At 54.0% G+C, this 20,508-nt stretch overlaps 9 protein-coding genes across 9 annotated transcripts; 4 read left to right on the top strand and 5 right to left on the bottom strand.

The window, feature by feature from the left end:
• Positions 1–447: 447 nt before the first annotated feature.
• CORC01_12784 (uncharacterized protein) lies at positions 448–1,113 on the bottom strand (the record flags this gene model as incomplete). Its single annotated transcript, XM_022624402.1, has 1 exon — positions 448–1,113. The coding sequence occupies one exon, from the start codon at positions 1,111–1,113 to the stop codon at positions 448–450; it is 666 nt and encodes a 221-aa protein (XP_022469106.1).
• A 1,131-nt stretch (positions 1,114–2,244) lies between these two features.
• CORC01_12783 (uncharacterized protein) lies at positions 2,245–2,436 on the top strand (the record flags this gene model as incomplete). The annotated part of the gene is made up of 1 exon (XM_022624401.1): positions 2,245–2,436. One exon carries the CDS (start codon positions 2,245–2,247, stop codon positions 2,434–2,436), a length of 192 nt encoding a protein of 63 aa, XP_022469105.1.
• A 734-nt stretch (positions 2,437–3,170) lies between these two features.
• On the bottom strand, positions 3,171–4,214 carry CORC01_12782 (uncharacterized protein; the record flags this gene model as incomplete). The annotated part of the gene is made up of 4 exons (XM_022624400.1): positions 3,171–3,554; positions 3,610–3,737; positions 3,799–3,903; positions 3,962–4,214. The coding sequence occupies 4 exons, from the start codon at positions 4,212–4,214 to the stop codon at positions 3,171–3,173; spliced, it is 870 nt and encodes a 289-aa protein (XP_022469104.1).
• A 1,298-nt stretch (positions 4,215–5,512) lies between these two features.
• CORC01_12781 (uncharacterized protein) lies at positions 5,513–6,535 on the top strand (the record flags this gene model as incomplete). Its single annotated transcript, XM_022624399.1, has 5 exons — positions 5,513–5,750; positions 5,802–5,909; positions 5,963–6,096; positions 6,160–6,250; positions 6,312–6,535. 5 exons carry the CDS (start codon positions 5,513–5,515, stop codon positions 6,533–6,535), a joined length of 795 nt encoding a protein of 264 aa, XP_022469103.1.
• A 349-nt stretch (positions 6,536–6,884) lies between these two features.
• CORC01_12780 (Fip1 domain-containing protein) lies at positions 6,885–8,151 on the bottom strand (the record flags this gene model as incomplete). The annotated part of the gene is made up of 4 exons (XM_022624398.1): positions 6,885–7,432; positions 7,489–7,730; positions 7,799–7,851; positions 7,942–8,151. The coding sequence occupies 4 exons, from the start codon at positions 8,149–8,151 to the stop codon at positions 6,885–6,887; spliced, it is 1,053 nt and encodes a 350-aa protein (XP_022469102.1).
• Positions 8,152–8,426: 275 nt separating this feature from the next.
• CORC01_12779 (nucleoporin NUP49/NSP49) lies at positions 8,427–10,281 on the top strand (the record flags this gene model as incomplete). Its single annotated transcript, XM_022624397.1, has 3 exons — positions 8,427–8,851; positions 8,925–9,458; positions 9,510–10,281. The coding sequence occupies 3 exons, from the start codon at positions 8,427–8,429 to the stop codon at positions 10,279–10,281; spliced, it is 1,731 nt and encodes a 576-aa protein (XP_022469101.1).
• A 291-nt stretch (positions 10,282–10,572) lies between these two features.
• Positions 10,573–11,776, bottom strand: CORC01_12778 (uncharacterized protein; the record flags this gene model as incomplete). Its single annotated transcript, XM_022624396.1, has 3 exons — positions 10,573–10,612; positions 11,102–11,586; positions 11,660–11,776. The coding sequence occupies 3 exons, from the start codon at positions 11,774–11,776 to the stop codon at positions 10,573–10,575; spliced, it is 642 nt and encodes a 213-aa protein (XP_022469100.1).
• A 758-nt stretch (positions 11,777–12,534) lies between these two features.
• CORC01_12777 (uncharacterized protein) lies at positions 12,535–13,714 on the top strand (the record flags this gene model as incomplete). Its single annotated transcript, XM_022624395.1, has 2 exons — positions 12,535–12,685; positions 12,771–13,714. 2 exons carry the CDS (start codon positions 12,535–12,537, stop codon positions 13,712–13,714), a joined length of 1,095 nt encoding a protein of 364 aa, XP_022469099.1.
• A 345-nt stretch (positions 13,715–14,059) lies between these two features.
• On the bottom strand, positions 14,060–19,709 carry CORC01_12776 (Sec7 domain-containing protein; the record flags this gene model as incomplete). Its single annotated transcript, XM_022624394.1, has 2 exons — positions 14,060–18,355; positions 18,411–19,709. 2 exons carry the CDS (start codon positions 19,707–19,709, stop codon positions 14,060–14,062), a joined length of 5,595 nt encoding a protein of 1,864 aa, XP_022469098.1.
• Positions 19,710–20,508: the final 799 nt, after the last annotated feature.

Below are 20,508 nucleotides of genomic sequence, written 5' to 3'. Positions count from 1 at the left end.
TAATGAAGCAAGACACGATGTATGTGAAAAGGGACACGAAGTCAGGCAGTTGACGGAATATATTCGCAATCATTTCAAGGAGAATTTTGTCGAGGGAAGTGTTTAGGGTTGAGCTTTCCACAGCCATTAGGTTAGCTGAAGCAAATGAAGTACTAATGCTGTTATTCATACGCCAAAGTCGGGAAAGTGAGGTTATGGAGATATTGAAATAGAGGTGAATTTACACCGGAAGCTAGCTGTGGCACAACGAAAAAATAATGAGAGCGAGCGGCATTTCTGACGCGTCTCCAAGCCAGCCACGTGACAGAGCCGCGTCAAAATCGCGGAAACCAGCACCGACAACATACAGATGAGTGTTGTCTATCCTAGTACAAGCCGAAGTCACTCACAGTCTGGACCAACGTGAAAGGGTCTTACCTCGGAACAGGTTCCCCAACCTGTTTAACCTCACTCCTGCGCATAGATGTGTTCTCGAAGTAGGAATGGCTGTTCCATATCCACACAATGAAAAAAAGCTGGGACAACAGGGCCCGTTGGCGCTTCTCCGTGCAAGAATAAGCCCTTGCAGTGGTGCCGATGTTCGGTCGATGCAGACAAGTTATGAATCAACGGCCGTTGATGCTCAACACTGTGAAGCAGATTGTGCCAGGTGTAAAAACAGTGCTCTTGGTGGAATCGCAGGTCCGTATACAGTATCCTTCTCTCTCCAGCCATAAGGACTTGCTCAGTCGCTGGTTTGGTGAAGTTTCTGTCGAATGCCCAAGGACTCATGTCGTATGCGTTGTACGTGCTCACAAGATCTCCGTTGTAGCACTGGGACGGAACCCAGCCGTAAGCCATGACGTCGAAAACGCAGCCTTTCGCCTTTGCTTCGGCGACAGTGGAGCCGCAGGTGTGTTTCAGAGCAGCGTGAGGAGAGGATTCGATGCTCAACAAAGAGAATTCATGGCCGAATGCTCCTAATGCGATCAGGAGGAGTGTGCTCAGAGCGACCCAAGGAAGGAATCTTGCAATATGGCATCGACGGCGGTCCACCGGAGACGCGAGTTGACGTTGACTATAATCCTTTTCAAAAGCAGAATCAGCCTCTCTACCATCGTGGAAATTCGCCATGATTCTCAGAAGCCGATGATTCAAACAATTTTGACGACTTTCGTGATATGATATGCAGAAAGGTGTCTGATACTCTCACAGAAGAGGTTGCATATGTTATATGATAATGATGGGACAAGAATGGAAGGGAAAGCAACAGATTCGGTGACAAGATCGGGGAGAGCTCAGAAATGGTCTGGGGTTCGAGGTTGGCACAATAAGTCCGGACAATCGAAGATTCTCTTTTCCACATCTCCAACTTGTTTTTGGCAACAATCCTAGATATCAGCTATCAAATATCATGTTTGCACTATCTCTTCATGTTGTTGGTTGTCCACATGTTCAATTGTCTGCCCATCCCCTTAACAGCAAACAAACATGATGATAATGATCAACAACGGTGCTGGTCCCTGGACTAGTGAAAGGCAGTCGTAGCGCCGGCAGATGATCTTTCCATGATGAGCGGCATATATCACTATCCAGGGCTATTTCTTCTGTTCTGCCAGTTCTGGTAAGCTTGACAATCGCTGTTGGCAGTCTTGGTATGCATAATGGGTAGCACCGCCGTTGGCTTCCTCCAACCCTTTCCCCGATCTTGGACAAGGGTCACGGGCCCGGCCCCCTGGATACAACGCCCGCATGAACAAGTTGGGACTGCCGAATGTATTCTCAGATGTTTGCCATCTTCATTGAACTCTTGTTTGCTCTTTACCAGTGGTTGGATGAACCTGCAGGCTGGCAGAACCCGAGCGTGCCATGGTCCCGCGTCTCCCGACGTGGAGAAGGACGTGCTCTGAACATTCTCAAAGTCCAATCCATTGCCCTACAGTTTGCGTCCAATCCACAAACATCACATCAATCACTTCCAAGCTTGTCATGTTAGAGTGCTCTTGAAGCTTGAATCGTGGAGGCAACGTGAGATGCATGGCGCTGCAACCCTTGGTCACAGCCTCGTTTACTTTACAAATGGATGACACTACAGTTTTTCAAGCTCTCAGTCCATAGCATAAAAGGGTCGCAATTCTCTCACGCCGGGAAAACCGTTTGTCAATCTCTTCACTCAAGCTCTACGATCAAAACCCAGAGACTCTTCTAGTTAGCTCCCCGGCTTACCTCCATTCTCAAACCTCATATCTCCTACTCGCTCATAAAATGCTTTTCAACAGAATCATCTTCCCAATCGTGGTCGTAATGGCCTCTGTTCTTGCAGCTCCAGTCCAGCCCAAGGCAGGTCTCGATCGCAGATTCATATACGCGAGCCCGGCCATCGCCACGTTCGGCGACGAGGGCCCAGTCGAAGAAGCCTCCACAGAAGCCTCGATTGACTGCGTTGAATGCTTCTAACCCATTGACAAGGTGAGATTATTTGTGAAATCTCCTGTTTATTATGGGTTCAGCGATATCAAACTGACATTCATTCCGTATAGTGATTCTTTTGGAGGCCAAAATATGACGGGGCACTTCAAGAACACAACGTATGAATCGTTTAGTAAATCTAGGCTGGGAGTTTGCCGATGTGTATGTCAAGCGAGAAACATCAATCCAAATGTACCTCTAAATTGGGAGTAAAAACTAAGGTTGTCTGACAATTGGAGCCCTTCGAGCCTGAACCGTACGTCCATGATGCTTTTGCGTAGGTTTCGGAACACATGTTTCTTGAGACATTGGAATTGCTATCCTTTGTTTACTGTACATTGATGCTGGACAAGAGTCCTCTTGATTCTTTTTTACGTATTCACAACATTGAAGCTTTGCCTTTGATCTTTACACAGAAGAATTTAACAGGTCTTGGAATCTTCTTCCCCTGCTGGAAGGTGCTGTTCAGATCTGTTCCTGTCGTCTCCCGACCAAGCCGACGGTCTTCTCCTCGAAGTCCCTTCCACTATGCCAACCTTAGGCACCTTAGGCAGGTTCAAAATTATCTAGAATCAAACCGGAAAACTTCATGGCAAGCTTGCTTTGTCAACATTGTTTGATCACGAGAGTCTTGGTGCCATCTATTTTGTTGCAAACATTTGCGGCCGAGGTATTTGATTTCTTCTTCCCGAATGAATGGTCCTCATGGAGCTTGTACTGATTCAATCTTCCTCAAACCAAAGTTCAATTTTCCCAGTCTCCTTATCAAGTTTGCTCTGCGCCTTATTCCAATGCCCCTTACCGGCTGTGGCCATGTTCACACGCTCCGCCTCGATCGGATCATATCCGACATCACCTTCCAAGTACTCCTTATACCCAACCCAGCCGTGCTGTTTCGCCCATTTCTGTAGGGCGCCCAAGTCCCTGCATTTCTGGTGGTGGCTATGCGAGTTGAAGGAAACGTACTCGTCTGACCCTGAGAGCGAGATGTCGGCGTGGCACATCAAGTCGTTCCGGATGTGGTCTACGCAGTGCATGGTGTGGATGTCGTTGCGAGGCCATTTTTCGAGCGGGATCTTTGACGTAAGCCTGTTTCTGATGCGGTACTGATTGTGTCAGCGGTAGGCATCTAAGAATTTTGGGACTTGTTTTCGCGCGTACCAAACAATGGAGCGCGTGAAAGACGTTGATTTGGTAAACCTTGTAATCCGAGTCGTCAGGGTAAGCAACCGTGGCTGGGAGGCCATTTTGCTTTGCCCATTCGCTGTGGACTGCGACTATTCCATCCGCTATTGACCCAAAAGTCAGTCTTGAGTATGCCAACTGCCTCAAGAGGAGAAGATTGCCTACTCTTTTGCATTTCGTGCCAAAATGCGTCTGCCTCAGGCGACCTATCGGCGGCGTCGACGATGTTGTAAAGCTTTTCAGTGGTGTTGTAGTTCTCGAGAGTAAAGTCTGGAAAGCATATATCAGACGATAAGACCAAGATATGCGGCTTTGAGAAGATGCTTACAGTCCTGCTGGTCGATGCCTTGGGATGTGTCCCCAGTTTTGGTCTGAAAGGTATGAAAAGCAAGGAAGCTCAGACACAGAATAGGAATCTGGCACAGAAAAAAGACTAGCAGTAGCTTAAAACGTGAGAACCTCGAAGACGATGTTTCCCCAGTGATGGCCTTTTCGCAGCGGCTACAGAGCGGGCCATGCTCCGAGTCGTTCACTTCTGCCGCCAATAGTTTGACACCCAATCCAGATGAGTCTCGATCCATTATAGCTGTGATGGATTCAGGCTACGATCGTAGCGAGGATGCCTTGGGAAAGCTAGATGAGGTTCAGAGGCTGAGAGTGTGACCAAATTGACAATCCGCTCCACGACGAATGGCAGATTGAAGCTTTCATGTGTGAAGCAGACTCGACGGATTTGAGCAGGCTTACGAGATGAGTGAGCCATGTCGCTCTACTCTAGACTCAAATGAACTGAACGATTGGTTCTTCTCATGTGAGGTTGTTTTCATTGTTCTGATATGTATGGAAATTCCAGTTATCACTTGTCACTTTCGAGCAGCCATCAATATCAAACCTGGGTATGAAGAGCCATCTCCAACACGACCAAACTGCATTCATAGTTCTCTACAATTGACAAGCAAACTGCCTCTAGGCCCACGATTGGCTTTGTGTCCCCCCCCCCCCCCCCCCCCCCCGCGGACCCCCCCCCCCCCGCCGGCCCGCGCCCCCCCCCCCCCCCGCCCCCCCCCCCCACCCCCCCCCCCCCCCCCCCCCCCCCCCCCCCCGGGCCCGGGAAGTGTCTGAATTTTGCAAACTTCCTCCCCGCCTGGGGCAAGATAATCGAGACAGTCTACCAGCCCCTCACACCCTGGAACACCGTTTCAATGGTCCATCTGGTCTGCCATGACGTTTGCTTAATCCCTCATGCGACGAACACTTACATGTCTCTCAAAGCCACCGTAACACCGTTTGAGTGCCGGCACCAGAGATCCGGCCAAGGGTTAAAAACCAAAATGTGTCATTATCATTCATCAACCAACAGACAAAATCTTCCAACAAGCCAATCGCAGCTGACAAACATTCGTTGAAGGAGTTATTCCCTGGCCAACGCGGCAACGCCATGCCGAAAAGTCTCTCTCGAAGTCAGAACCAACGTCGAATGCAAAACGAAGTCCGTGTTTACCGCCCTTTGTGGCGACGTCGGAATATGCCAAGCCGCAGAGTCGCGATAATCGCTGATGAACAATGAGCTTCGCAAACAAGATGACAGTATGGCTTTTGGCCGCCTCCCTTGTCGTCACGATCGACGTGAATAAGCAAACACAGTCTGCTTATCAAAATTGTCAGGCCTATTTAGCCGCCGTGTCGTACCTTCCTCTTTTGCGGTTATTAACTAGGATCCTCCAAGATGCATGTAGGAAAGTGTATGCCAGTGGTTTCCGGGTGCCCTGTCCTTCCACAAATTCAAAATCATTCCTGCCCAGGCTCTTGTATGCACAAAGAATCTACCGAGTATTTTCACTTGAGAGTTTGAACTGAAACCAAGATCTTGTTGCTCACGATGAATGGTCTCAACCGTTTGGTCGGCCTCGTTCGCCCAAGCAAGAAGACTGCCTATGCTCATCTTCAAGATTCTGAGCGCTTGTCTGACACGCTGGAGCAGGCTCGAGAGCCAAGTCCACGTCGTTGGTTGCCAAGCGCTTCTCAACTCCTTCTTTTGCTTGTATCTGTTGCTCTCCTTCTCGCTACTGGTGTCCACCATTCGTTCGGAAGAGAACACTCCCACAAAGACCGAACGAGTGAGAGAAAGGATCAAGCGCGGCCGTATATCTGGTGCTAATGCCTAACAGATGTAGGAAATCTCGAAGAGATTCGGGGCCCGAGGATGTTCAAGGAGCCCGAGACTGCAGGCCCATCTCCGGAGCTTGACGCTGCCTGGGAGAAGCTCATCGACGACCGTAACTGGGCACATTTCCATTCATTTTACGTCCAGAGTCGCTCAGCTTTCTAGGCCATTTCATGCTCGTCCCCGACGCAGACTTTCCCAAGTCCGAGTTTAGAACCCGAGAGCCCCTGAGAGCTTCGTCTTCTACTCAGAACGGCACCCTCGCCGTGTTCGAGTATGTCCACGCATTGCACTGTGTGGTAAGTACCTTAGTCCAAATCACCGGATCAACGATGGACGAACACGACTGATGGGCACCCAAGCACTTGATGTGGAAGCAAACCTACCCCGACTACTACAAGGAAGATCATTTGAAGATGAAGAACGATCCAAAGTGGCAACACGCCCATATTGGTACGTCAACCCTTCCACCGCTGCAATCTGCCGATGAGTTAAGTCGCTGACAGTGTAGAAGACCATTGCGCGAACTTCCTGAAGCAGGTCATCCTCTGCAACGCCAACCTCGCCTTCAACACGTACTCCTACAACGAGACGCGTGGCGGCGCTGACGTAGACATCGTGTCGTCTCACACTTGCATCAACTTGGATGCCGCGGACGACTACGCGAACCGACACTACGTCAACCGGTCGGAGCTGTCCATCACCACCGGCAAAGAGATCTTCCCTGATGTCTTTTAAGGTCTTTGGCGGTTATAGCCAGATGAAGGTAGGTTCAATCGGAAGACAATCAACATTTTTCAGATGTCATTAGAGGCACTGCTGGAAATGAAGCAATAGACGACGTCATGAGTATAAAAAAAAGTCACTGTACGCAGGAAGGAACACGATTCTTGAGAGAAATGCCAGATGACTTGTCAGGGTATCTCTATGCCTGCTTTTGCCGTTCCGTGACCCGTTCCCGGAACCTTCCTACCTAAGCAAACCTTGTGTGACCTCACCACCGAAATCCCAAACGCCGGCCAGGCTGGACGTACATAACCAGCGTATCGATGAAAACAGACATGAAGGCAGATGAAGCTGAGAGCGACTACCACTGGCGGCGTCCACCACGGCCTCTGCCGCCGAATCCGCCGCGATTGCCGCCTCCCATGCCCTGCTGGTCGTAGCCGCCGTACTGTCCTTGGTTTCCGCCAAAGCCTTGGTTGAAGTTCTGGCCCTGTCCGCCCTGTCCGACAGCGTTGCCAGCCTGGCCCTGCATACCGCTGAACATGGCCGACATGGTGGAGGGGTCCATCTGGCTGGGATCCATGCCCTGACCCATCATCTGCTGCATCATGGCCTGCATCTCGGGCGGCATACCTTCTATGCCAGACATTCCAGGCATGCCTCCAGCCTGCGCACTGCCGCCGGGTGCAGCACCTCCGCCAGGCATGTTCATTCCGCCCATCATCATCATGCCAAAGTCTTCCATCATCTTCTTCTGGCCGGCGGCGATGGCGTCGCCACTGAACTCTCCGCGAACGGCTTCCTGCTTGGCGGCATAGAGGGCCCAGGTGAACTCGTCAAAGCCGTAGTTGAAGTAGTCGCTGATGTCGGTACCGGGCTTGCGCCAGGGCTTCTCGTTCTCGGTCAAGTCTGCGTAAAATATTAGCTACGCGACACCTTGGAAGGTGCGACGCGGTGGTTCTTACCCTCGTCAATATTGACCGCCGTGATGGGCTTGCCGACGGGAGGGTAGTCGGGGTTCGCGTTGACATCGATCGTAGACTTGGAAGCCGCAGCGGCAGCCTTGTCGGCGCTGGGGACACCGAGAGGGAGGTCGGAGGGGGAGGCTCTCGCGGAGTCTTCCTCCTTGACCGGGGCTGTTTTGATCGCCATGTCGTTGGAAGCTGACCTTTGTGGGATGTTTCTGATGTCGCTGTAGCGAGATTGTCTATTGTTTGTGTGAGTAAAGGCACAAAAGTTTCATGGTTTTAGAGGTGGAAGGATTTTGGGACTTACGTCGGGGGTGCTGCCTTTGTGCCGTCTTTGCGCTCGGTGATGATGTCGATATCCTGAAGAAGGCGCCAGAACTGTCAGTCGCCGATTCACAGATACAAAACGGGAGCTTGAGGCCCTGGAAAGGTGGGAAGTAGGGTAGGTACCGAGTCGTCTTCGTCTTCATCCATGGCACCGCCTTCGTCTTCCTCTTCGCCCTCCTCTAGCTCTTCTGTCTTGCTCTCTGCCGCCTCTACTTTGGGCGACGGCTCCTTTGGAGCAGCAGCAGCAGCATTGTCAGTTACTGTTGCAGTTGTGGCTGTCTGCTCGGTGGGCTCCTCGGTCGCGTAGAAATCGTCATCCTCGTCGATGTCCATTGTCGCTGCGTGGACGTATTACGGTGTCGTTGGAGATGTATCAAAGGGGTGATGGGAGTAGTAATGGCGGAGGCGGAGGCGGACGTGGTGGAACTGGTGATGCAACTTTTACGGATTGCTTCGCATTCAACGGTTCGGCGCCAGGAGCTAGAAGCTCTGGCAGCGCGCTGAGAGGGCCGCTAAGGTCGCGGCGGCCACACCTCAGCAGGGGTCGTTCGCGCGGGCAGCAGCAGGTGCCACAGGCCGAAGCATTGGCCAATCATCAGCCACAGCCCATGGAAATCGAGGCTGCACAGCGGGGCTCGGCGGACGGTGAAATGGTGGACCGACTGGCCAATGAGAAGCCGTCGCATTCTTCTCAGGCGGACCAGGCAAGAATCGCTGGGAGAGCTCTGAAAGCTGCCCGTGGCCCGAGCGCTAGAGCAGGTGCTGCAGCCGCCAATTCTTTCGCGTTGACGACCGCGCAGCTGCCCGCAGCAACAAATAATTCAACCAAGCAAGGCCATCAACAACCGACGCCAGTTTCCCACCCATCCCCGGCCTCGAGAACTGTTTTGCCTGCTCCTTGCAACAGCACACTTGGATATCCCGAACTCGAACTCGAACTCGGCGGACTCGAGGTCTCCTTCGAAATGTTTGGACGATCTGCGAGCGCCACCGCTGGTGGCTTGAGCATCAACACTGGTGCCGCCAATGCAGGGTGAGTTGCGAGTCTTATTGCTTTGTGCCTGTCGTAGATTTCTTATAGCTAACGCCGATGCCACTCTTTTTAGTGCTGGTCCCTCTTCGACTCCCGCAGCTGGGGGAGGACTCTTTGGGAGCTCCACGGCAACGACACAGCCTGCCACGGGCGGCGGACTTTTCGGCGGCACTTCGACGGCAGGAGGAGGACTCTTTGGCAACAAGCCTTCAACACCACAACAACCAGCGACCGGTGGCCTCTTTGGCTCGGCTCAAACCCAGCAACCGCAGCAACAGCAAAGCAGCGGCGGCCTGTTTGGAGCGAACCAGACTCAACAACAACAGCCTCAGCAGCAGACCGGAGGATTGTTTGGAGCGGCTCAGACCCAGCAACAACAACCGCAGCAGCAGCAGCAAAGTGGAGGTCTTTTTGGTGCAAATCAGGCCAAGCCGGCGACGGGCGGCCTCTTTGGCCAGAGCACAGCGCAGCCTCAGCAACAACAGTCTACAGGAGGAGGTCTCTTTGGCGGCGGCAACACACAGCAAACCCCGCAGAACCAAGGTACGGGGGGCGGCCTATTTGGACAGAGCCAAGCTCAAACCCAGCCGAAGCCCGGTGGTCTTTTGTGAGTCGCATCGTCAGATGACGTAGAGGCAGGGGCTAACCAGATATGCAGCGGCCAATCTCAGCCGGCAGGAAGTTCTGCTCCCGGCTTAACTATGGGTCAGTCGACGACACAGCAGAGCGTTCCTGGCGTACGAGTAGATATGTCAAATATCAAGGGCACGACTCGATTCAACGATCTCGAACAGTCCATTCAGTCCGAAATGGAGAACTGCGACCTCATGATCCAACGCTTCATGGCGCACGCTTCCGAAATCCGAGGCTTCATGGCCGCCCACGGCGGTGACCTTGCACAACTCACCAACGACGTCAACTGGCTCCAGCGCAAGTACGAGGGCGTCAAGACGACTCTGGACGAGGATATTGTCACCTTGGGACACCTCAAGGACCTGGTCAAGTCCGACGCGGACATTGCCAAGATGGCCTTCGCGGGCGCCGACCAGCTGAAGCTGCCCGCACACTACCACCAGACCTGGCTCACCCGCGGCGGACCAGGGGGCAACACGACCAATGGCAACCAAGATCGCAATCTGGAAGACGTCCTCACCCTCTTCTCCAACGAGGCCGACCGTCTGAAGGAGCTGAGCCAGTTCCAGGTCCAGAAGATCAAGGAGATGGAGCAGCACATGCCCGGCGTCGAGCACGGCCTCTACGAGCGCGTGCGGTCCCTGCGGGACCAGACCCAGGTGCCAGCCTTCAACATGGTCCTCGACTTGCTGGAGACGATCAAGATGATGGGCGACAAGATTTACGAGGCTGCGGGTAGCATTGTCGACGTGCGGGAAAAGCTTACCCAGCTCCAGCGCCAATATCCCACCAAATGAGAGTAGAAACGAGGCGGAAGTGTCTTGTCGATACGTACGCAAGGGGAGGGCACGGTCAATGGAAGCAAACGGCGTTCAGGTTGGGGAAAAGAATTATATACCGGCAGCATTGGCGAAATGAAGCATTGATAGCTCTCGGGCGATGATGGCCACAGAACAGGTTGTTCATGCTTGGATGTTGAGATCCCGAACTGAAATGGATATTACACGCACAGCTGAAGCTTGACAAAAAGCAGGCGCCGCGAGATTGGTCAAAGGCCTGGATGCATATAGTGCAACCTGCATCGATTTTTAGTCCCAGCACGATGACCATATGCAGCGGTCCTCGAAGCTATACAACACAGAAATAGAAGCAATGCGCCGCGGCGGCTGCTGATACCCAGAGAACCCCCCTTCAACATCTCCACATGCGAATCGGTGAAAAGCAAATGTGTCTATGTATTGTAGTCTGAACCTTGATATAAGGTAATTGATGGGGTATCAGGGAGCTCTAATCCGCTCAGCAAAGCCGTGCATCCGCCCAAAAACGCCCCGTGATGCCTCTCGTCTGGTGTCTCGTCTGTTTGTGACAGTTGGTCTGAGGTGTAGCAAAAGGAAAAGGCCTCTAGGCAATTAGTAGGATCCCTCCCGACCACCATGCTCGTCGTCGCCGCCGCCGTCATCCTCGCCAAACTCCCCGTCGTCAAAGTAATTCTCAGCATCGTAGTCACCCGCATCAGAATCGTCATACTCGACATCCTGCTCCTCCTCCGCGCCCTCCTCCCACTCTTCCTCCGCACCCTCTCCCTCTGCCTCGCCCATCCTCTCCAGTGCCTCCAACTTCTTCTTCGCCCCATCCGGCCCAACGGCGTCCTCGTCGCCCTCGGCATGCACATGGAAAACATCCTCAGCCGTCGGCAGCGCCGTAATCTTGCTGAGCCTCAACCTCTTGGCCTCCCCACCCCTCCTCTTCTCCCCCGGCGCAACGTCGTCCCCGTCCAGCGTCTCGTGCAGCTCGAGCGGAAAAAACTCTTTACAGAAAGGCCGGCCGCCGAAATCGGGGAGAGCGCGCTCGGAGCGGGTGAACTTTTGCGAGTAGGTCGGCACGGCGTTGAAGGGGTCCGCCGTGGCGCGGGTGCGCACGCCGTAATTTGCGTTCACCTGCTCCTGGCCGTAGAGCTTTCTCGTGTTGGTCGGGTCCATGCCCCAGGTGCGCTTGCGGGTGTAGAGGGGTCCGTCCTGGAACTGGCGGCGGAAGAGGAGGAAGGCGTTGACGTTTGCCTGTTCGAGGCCGGTGACGGGTTTCGCTGTTGGAATTGCGTAGGCCTATTCCAAGATCCACCTGTCAGTTTTCGAATTCGCGGGGCTTGAGAACGAATCGTGGTGTGTGTGTACGTACGGGGAAGAGCTCTGAAGGTCGTGTATCAGGGGCATGTTCGCCATTGTCCCAAGACAGCTGGGGGCCCTGGCGACCCCCGCGCCCGCCGCGGCCACCACCTCTGCCACCGCGCGACATTATGCGCACAGTCTGTCTTCTGTCCGCAAGCTAACGACTGCGATTGGGAGGAATATCGAAGCAGTGGAAGGTGTTGTCGGGGTTGTGGCTCGAGGAAGGGTAAAGGATGTGTCAGAGCGGGCGAGGATGCGTTGGTGTTTGGTGATAGTTGGAGTCAGCTTCTCTTTTTTTTTTCCCCCTCCGAGAAACCCAAGCTGCGGTTCGGTTTGGGACGGCGCTACGGATACTGTGCATCAACAGCCTTGAGTTTTTTAGCGGGGTCTATCCCGCACCTGCAGTGCGGTGGGTGACGCGCTGTGCCCCGCCTGCCGGCGCTGCCAGGCACCGGTGTCACCCCGGAGCGGCTGTGCGGTTCACGGCTCCGGGTCTCCCTCTACTGTGGTACTGCCTTCAGTATTAGAGCCCGGAAACGAGGCAGTATAACTGATGAAAAAGATATAGTCAATAGTCTGTTAGGCATCTTCAGATCCATGTCGTCACCCGTGGTTTCCTAAACGTGCCTTCAAGGCACCTAAAGGTACGAAGCGCTTACACGTACGCAGGTCCACGCAACCCCAGCAGCCTGTCACTCCCTCCTTATCTTATCTTAACGTCCGGGGACCCTTAAACCGAGCTCTCTCCCGTCTCTTTCTCCCCGCCATTTCCAACGCTCGCCGCCCGTTGATCATCACCTACCAGCTCCCCGAGCTTCACAATTCGGTCGCAAACACCACCCATTCCCGGAGACGTCCAATATCTACAACAACGACATTCTACCGATGACAGAACCCATTATCCCCATAATGTCCGCCAACTCCGTCCCCATATCCGGCCTCGCCGAGCTCGAGAAGCACCTCGACGACCTCGTCGCCTCGCCAGAAACACCCCTCGAGCCAAAACTCCTCGATGATGTAGAGCTTCAACTCAACGGTCCGTCTTCCTCCCCTTTCTCTGTGGACATTTCCTGGATCAACCGCTGCTCTTATTCAATTCCAATGCTAACACTCCGTCACAGAAACAAATATCCCCCCCCTCCTCCCACGCCTCCTTCCCCTTCTCACGACAATCCTCAAAACCACCCCCCACGACCCGAAACAAATCGTCTCCCTCACAATAAAACTCCTCTCCCCCGTTCCCTTCACCCAGACCCTCCAGCTAGCCGACGAATCCTCTCTCATAACAGCCCTCCGCTCCCCCTCCCCGCACGCAAACCTCCTCGCCCTCGCCATCCTAGCCAAGGCATCCGCCTCCCCCTCCGACGCCGCAATCCTCTCCCTCATGCCCCGCGTCGTCGAAGAGCTCCTCCGCCGCTGGCTGTCCGCCCCGCAAGTCGAGGTCGGTGAGCGCGCCTCCCGCGTCCTGGGCGACCTCCTTGACATAGATTGCGAGCTCCCCCCGCCGAGCAGCCTACCCACCCTGACCGCCACCGAGATCGTCAGGCGCCGAGCGCCGGGCCAAGGCCGCATGTGGCAACGGATCTTCCACGATAAAGAACTCTTCGGCCTCGTCCTCTCCCTCGCAAAGGGCCAGGACCCGTCCCCTACCGCCGACGGCGAAAGCGTCACCCTCTCAGAGCGCCAGCTCTCCCTCGCACAAGGCCGCATCCTCCGCCTCCTCCCGCGCCTCGCATCCCTCAACATTATCGAGGTCGGCATCTCGCAGTTCCCAGAGCTGACGGGCTCCCCCGAGGTCGGCCTCCTTCAGCTCGCCGCGCTGCACATGGTGGACAAGACCGACACCCTCATGCACCTCAACCTGATCGACTTCTTCGAGACGCTGCTCAGCGTCATGCGCGTGGTGGAGCACTCGCACCGGACAATGGGCATCTTGAAGGATCTGGTGAAGCAGGCGACTAGGGACGATAATTTGTTGAAGAATGCTCTTGGTAGTCTGCCGAATCGGACCGTGCCCGAGGAATCCGAGTCACTAAGGACATTCATCAGAGACGTATTGGCTTGAGGCACATGCTACGCATCTTGAATTTTAGTAGCCAGGGGCAAGAAAGGCGTTTGGGGGAACATAAAAGGACATGATGACCGGCAAACAGGTGAAAAAACAGCCTCTGTTAATAATAGTCGACCTTGGTCGATCACGGGCCCACCAAGATGGGGGACGGTGAGTAGAATACCTCAAATATGGACACGGAACTGCGAAAAACCCCCTGCTCGGCGATCCGAGCCGGGTCGAAGTAATTTTACATGGAAATGAATTTCCCTCCCCCCCTCCTACAGTCTATCCATTACGCCATCCTCATGTGCGTGCTCTGCCGTTTTATGTTTCCTCCCTTCCAAGCTCCGAGGAGTATCAGCGTCTCATCCTGGCCGAGGCATCGCTCTCGGGCCCGTCAACTGTGTTTTCCGTAGCACTGCTGATGATGCTGTTCCTTCGGTCTACCTCCACCTTGGTCATTCCCTCAATGCCGAGCCCGACCTCGCCTACGCGTCTCAACACTAGCAAAAGTGCCGTCCTGAGATCCGAAGTAAGGTCCTTCCCGAGGAGCTCTACCGCCATGACGTAGAATTCCTTAATGTGCTTTTGGAACGCGTCCACGGGGAAGGCCGCGTAGCCCTCGAGGACATCGACTACCACGGGTCGCCAAGCAACAATGTTGCGGTGTTGGCTGTCCTCCTCAAGACCAACAAAGTCCTTGATGATACTCTTGCACAGGGGTACCAGCGCCTGCTCAATGGCGTCGCGTGCCGCAGTGCGCTCGTGGCTATCGTCTGCGTACATGCGGAAGAGAATGGCGACGTAGGTAGCGGCCGCTCCGCTCTCTTGCTTGAGCAGGTTGGGGGCTTGCTTCATGAAACCCTCGCGCCAGAGTCGCATGCGGAGCTCCTTGTCCGCGTTGAATTTTCTGGCGAAAAGGTACGACCTCTTGAGCAGTGCCATCAGGCGGAGGAGCTCCGACGTCGGGATTTGGTTGTACACGGTGTCGTTACTGAATAGCTCGTTTACAGTCTCGATCATGAGCAACTGTAACACGCATCTGGAGATGATTCTGTTGAAGTAACGTCGACGAGCCGCTGTGACAACAACAGGCTGCTGCTGTAGGTTCGACGTTGGCTTGAACTCCTCCAACGGGGGTTGCGATTGCGGAGGGACCGGAGCCGTAGGTGTCTTCAGGTCATCCTCGTTGATGCTTCCGAGGTTTGCGTCAGTCGAGTTGTCGTCGGACGTCTCGCCGTTCGTTTCCCCCCCGTTCGTTTCCCTCCCGTTGATTTTCAAAGTATCTTCCTCCAGGGACGTTTCAGTAGGACTAAGGGGGCCCGAAAACTCCAGTCCATTTGGAGGCATGTCAATAGACGCTGTTGAGTTGATGGTGGTGGCAGAAAATAATTGATGAGCAGTCGTGCGTGCAAATAGCTCGCAGAATGCCCCCACAATCTTGGCCCAGTGCTCTGCTGTAAACTTCGTGACGTTCTTCAGGATGAGCTGCTGCAAACAGTTGCTGCCAATCCTGGAGATGGTGTCGTTTTCTTGACAGATACAGAGGGCTAGAAGCTCTAAGAAGCGGTCCAGCATGTACTCCAATGCGTCAAAGTAATGCGTGAACAATGTGATCATGTTCCGGAGTGCTTGAATCATGGTGGTGGACAGCCAGACAGACAGCTCCTCATGGTTGAGTGCATTGTTGAGATCCGGTCGCGACCGCAGCACCATGAAGATGGGGTAAAGCTGCTGCCGCCAGAGAATGTCCCAAAAGTCTGGTGGAAACTCGCCGCCGTATTTGAGCAGGGCCTCGAAGAAGTACTCCAGCGCGTTTGATCGCACCTCAAGGTCCTCGCCCGTCATCAGTACATCGTGGAAGGCGAACAGAACCGGGAACCAGTATCCCTCCTCCACAGACGTCCGATTCTGTGATCTCTGCAGTGTATCCGCTGCTGACGCCATGTGTTCGCCAGAGGTTTTTTGACCCCTTTGAGACAGTGGGCATTCCGGTGTCTTGAGCATACGGGGAATGATTGACTTCAAGCTCTCAAGTGCCTGCAGACTCTTCTTCTGGAACTTCATGTTCTTGGAGAACTCGGTCAAGCAGACAATCAAGTCGGTGAAGGCACCTTGTGAGATGACGACGCCGAACTTGGTCTTGTAGACCTGGGTCACGTTCTCGTACGCAAGACTCACGATGCTCTCGTTTGTCTCACGTGCAGCTACCGTGAAGACACCAAACATTGTCCTCCATCCTGAGCGGATGTTGTCGCCTCTTGCCTGGATCATTTGGATCAAGCAGCGCAACACCATGTCCTTGACAGCGATGTTTTGGGAGTTCGCCAAGACATGTTCGAATGGCTTGAGAAAGTCTTTTTGAAACTTGAAACCAGCCAATTCCTCGAGCTCCATGAATCGCATTGACAGTTGTCGAAGCGAGTCTAGGGCGAAGAAGACGATGGTTATGTTGTTGTGGCAGCCCACCCGGTTGAAATGGTCCCCAAACACGTCCCAAATATTACTCCATTCAAATCGAACACGCGTCATGTTGTAGTAGGCAATCTCGACAATCTTTTGCAGACTGTATGTTCGCGGGGAGTCATTGGAACCGGATACCTTGATCTCGTCCCAGCTGACTTCCGTCAAGGCTTTTGCAAAGTGGACGATAGCCTCTCCGTTCAGATTGCCCGTATTAGTGAATATCCTGTCAACTGCCTTGATCACCTCGTCCGAGCGACTCTCTAGTGCAATCTCGTTGGAAAAGCCCTGCGGGCCGGTTCCAGATCTAGGACGTCCACCTCGCCTCTTGGACTGGGTAGAGGATCTGGAGTCGCTGGTGTTTTCCCGCTGCGGGGGCATGAAACGCGCTTTAGACACATCAGGAACGACACTCTCGTCCACACCACCTGTGATCAGCTGCAAGCGATCAAGTTGGCTGATGCACATGAGGACATCCTTCCACGATGATCTCAAAACGTTACCCTCGGTTTGTCCAAGCTCGAGAATGACCTTGAGGGCCTCCACATTCTTGGTCATCATCTCCTGCGGGTTGTTCAGGTTGGTGGTGTTCTTCAGGGCGGAAACAAAGGCCTCCCGTGGGGTTGACAGGTCAAAGATGCATGCAATCTTGGTTGCGAGCTTCATTCCCTCGAGGCATAACTTGTTGATCTCAAGGTTATGCGTCTTTTGCATCTGACTGGACAAGGCTGAGAAGTACGACATCCATGTGACGTCGAACATGGGCCCAATGTGTTGAAAAGATGTAGCGGGGATGAACCTGACACCAGACCGTTGGGCGTTTCGTCTCTGGTTCTTGTATAGAGTCTTGAAGAGCTGCTCTGATCGTAACGCGATCTCTTCCGATTGCTGCAGGTAGGCTTCTCGTTGTAGATCTCGGCCCATGTTTGACAGAGCTTGGCCCAAGCCAGCGGCGATGCCAGTCGAGGGTGGTGGCACAGCGCCCGCCGCAGCCGCCGCCTCACGTTCACTCTTGAGAACGATCTCATTGCTCGCAATCTCATCGTAGATGACCAACAAGTACTCATCCGGCAAATCAGCATTGTCGTTGATACCGCGGTTGTTCTTGATAAACTCTTCCTTGCTCATGCGCTTTGCGATTTTGCTGCTGTGCAAGTCGGTGTTGAGCATAATGACAGAGTAAGCGAGGACGTAGGCCGTGTCAGCGTTGGCGAATGCATTTGGATTGCCCATCACGTAGCGCTCGGCAAACTTCAACATGTAACGATCGATCTTTTGTGCCTCTCCAGGAAGTCGGAAGGACTGGAGAAACGTCCGCAGTGCATCGACAAATCTCTTCTTGGTGAAGTCCATGGCATCCACAAAAGCGTGCATGGTCTCAATGTTTTTGGGGTCGCCGTCTCCCAGGTATTCACCAATTTGCGCCTTATCAAGGCGTTCCTCGGTAAGCAAAAACTTGGCTACATCCTGTGGGCTGTCGCTGGGAATGAACCCATTTTCAATCAGGAGCTTGACGCCCCTCTTGGGTTTGAAGTTGAACTGCTTGATGGCGTTGTTCATGGCCGTCTTCCTCGCCTTGGCCTTTTCAAGTGACGCCGGATCGTCCTCCATAACGGGCGTCGAGGGCGCAGGGGTTTCAAAGCGAGATGGGTAGTCGCTCATGCTCGGGTCGATCGAAGGACGTACATCTTCGGAAGTTCTGGTTTCACCATCCGGCCTCACCCCGTTGGTGTCTTGCCGCACAGCGGCGGACCAGTTCACCAGTGACCTCAAGGAATCCACCAAGGCGTCCAGAGCCACCCGCTTCATGACATACTCCTTTGGGATTTCGTTCTCAGGCTCGGTGTGAGGCGTGATTTGTGCAACGGAGAGGGGCGGTGGCAGGATGGCTCTTAACTGCCATTCGCCTCCTGAAGTACTCTTGGCGCTTCGTTCCTCGTATTGCTGTTCTTGAACGGGCGTCATCGGCACTGAGGCTGTTGAAAACTTGGACAAGTCCTCAATGATGGTCTGGAAAATGTTGTCTACACTGCGCTCGCAATCGTAGTTGAGATAAGTCTCCACCAGAGCCTTGGAGTCCGCACAAAATCTGTTCAAGATGTTGACGACATACACCTTTTGAGAGATGGGAGCTGTCCGCCGCGCCAACAGAGCGAGGTAAATTTCGTTGAGAAACACGGCGATTTCCAGCTTGGAGGAGTGTCAGCAAGGCGGCGAAAACCACGTGGAACATCCAGCAACCCACCTTGAAAGACTCCCTCAAATACTTGAGCATCAACCAGAAAATCTCACAGCAAACATCAAAGACGCGATCGAAGGAGCTGGCTCCGTTGCGCGTTATGCTAAGACACAAATAGAACTTGACCGCTTGAAGAAAAGTCGTGGGCTCGTTGCTCTTGGAGTTCGTAATGGTACACAGAGGAGAAGTGAAGACGGCGACGTTGTTGTTGAGGAGGGTGTGAATAAGGTGGAGGGAGATGAGTTTCGAGCGCATGGGCTGGCCGCGGAAGTCGTAGAGCTGGTCGGGCGGCAGCACTTTGGTGGAAAGGTTGCAGAAGGATCGGAAGACTAAGTAGGCGTCCTTGATGTACACCTCGTCTTCGGCATCCAGGGCTTCGGGACTGTCATCGAGAGATGATTCGGGAGTGGACTGCTCGGATACGGATCGTGCTGCTTTCCTTCCGGGCTTGATCTCCGTGACCATGGTCGGGCCGTCGCCCAAGTGCGAATCGTCGAAGCTTTTGCGGTGCTCCAAGTCCTTGAGTGTGAGCTTCCCATTGCCGTTCTCCTCGCTTTCAGTCGGGGTCTTTTCTGTTTCGGAAATAGGGAGCGCGACGGAATTGTCCTCGTCTTCCCTGTCGGCCTCTTCGTCTTTGTCCTCAATGATGGCGATGCCATTGATGGAATCGCCCTGCTCGAAGGTCACATTGCTCGAACTGTGCTTTAGCTTTTCGAGGTTCACCCGGGCTTCCTTCATGTGTAGTCTCGTCTTCACGCGTTCGAAGACGGTGCCGACCATCTGCGTGAGGGTCCCTTGCGCCATCTGTTGATTCGCAGTGCTCCTCGACAGGAGAAAGACATTATAGACTTGACGGACGGCCTTGAGGAGACCGGCGCCGTGGACGACAATCTTGTCATTCAACACGGCAGCCAAGAGCGACTTGACAATCTGTAGCTGGACTTCGACGCCGGTCGTCTCTCCCTGGAAGCAATCGCAAATAGTGTCGATGGCTCGTTCGATGAGGGGGGCTCTGTCGGCGGGAACATCTTGCTGGCCGTCTGCTGCGCTCGGCAGGCTGAAGTAGGAGTACGATATGAGCTTTCCAATGCAATCGAGGGCGCCGGTGATTAGTTGGACATTGCCTGTGCGTGTTGCCAGCTGCAACGGGGCGAAGACTATTTCGGGGTCCGGAAAATTCGGGTCGCTCTCCTTGATCGCTGTGAGCGTCTTTTGGAGAGATTCGGTGAGCTGCTTGTTCCTCTGGGCCTCTTTGGAAGCCGCAATGGCCTCCAGAGAGGAGACGAGGAATTTGAGGGAGCTCATGAGGGAGCACTAGAGACACCAAGTGCCATTCGCGAGTCGAGGAACGGTTCGTGGTCAGGAGAGGTTTCGAAAGAGAGTCGACAAGTCGATCTAGAAGTCTCGCAGCAGAGATGAAGGCAAGGTAGGTAAATAAGCTGGGCCGGGCATCGAGGGGCGCATGCGCATATGCAGGGCGACGTGGAGAGGACGGCAAAGCAAGGGGTGGGCCCCAGATTGATATATATTAGTTCGGTGGTGTATCCGGCGTCTTCGGAGACGGCAGCATCGATTCAAAGAGTCGTGGCTGGGGAGGGCTATGCTAGGGTCAGTGGTTGTTGTAGTCGTGGTGGTGATGGTGTCAATGGTGGTGACGGGTTTCTAGGTTTGGTGATGGAGTCGCCCCAGCTTCTTGTGAAATGCAATACGAAGCAGCACCGCTATGCTGTTGTCTGCTGGTCCTCGCGAATTGGACAGCACAGGTAGGATGGAGATGGCAATGACGGTCCAAATTTCTTTGAATGGAGGGACCCCTGGCTCTGTCCCACGCTTAGCTCGGGGGATGGAGACCTACGGCGTAGACACCTGGCACCTCCCGCTACCTGCTTCCTGTGCACGTCTTGATGGCTGCACTGTGAGCGGTTGGTGCAGTGCTGCTCGTAAGTTGAGGGAACTCGCAAGCTTGGACCGAACACTGTGGAATGCGGATGGTGGCACTGTAATCCGAGCTGGCCCTGGTCGATTTAATGTTAGGTGGACTCGACCATCTGGTTTACGTGGCGGACTGAGCCAGGGAGCGACCACCTCTTCGTCTTTACTTGCC

This window comes from Colletotrichum orchidophilum (genome assembly GCF_001831195.1).
Source record: "Colletotrichum orchidophilum strain IMI 309357 chromosome Unknown Scaffold_165.1, whole genome shotgun sequence".
NCBI lineage: Eukaryota > Fungi > Ascomycota > Sordariomycetes > Glomerellales > Glomerellaceae > Colletotrichum > Colletotrichum orchidophilum.
The sequence above is the reverse complement of the archived record's forward strand: the minus strand, read 5'-3'. Positions and strand labels throughout refer to the sequence as shown.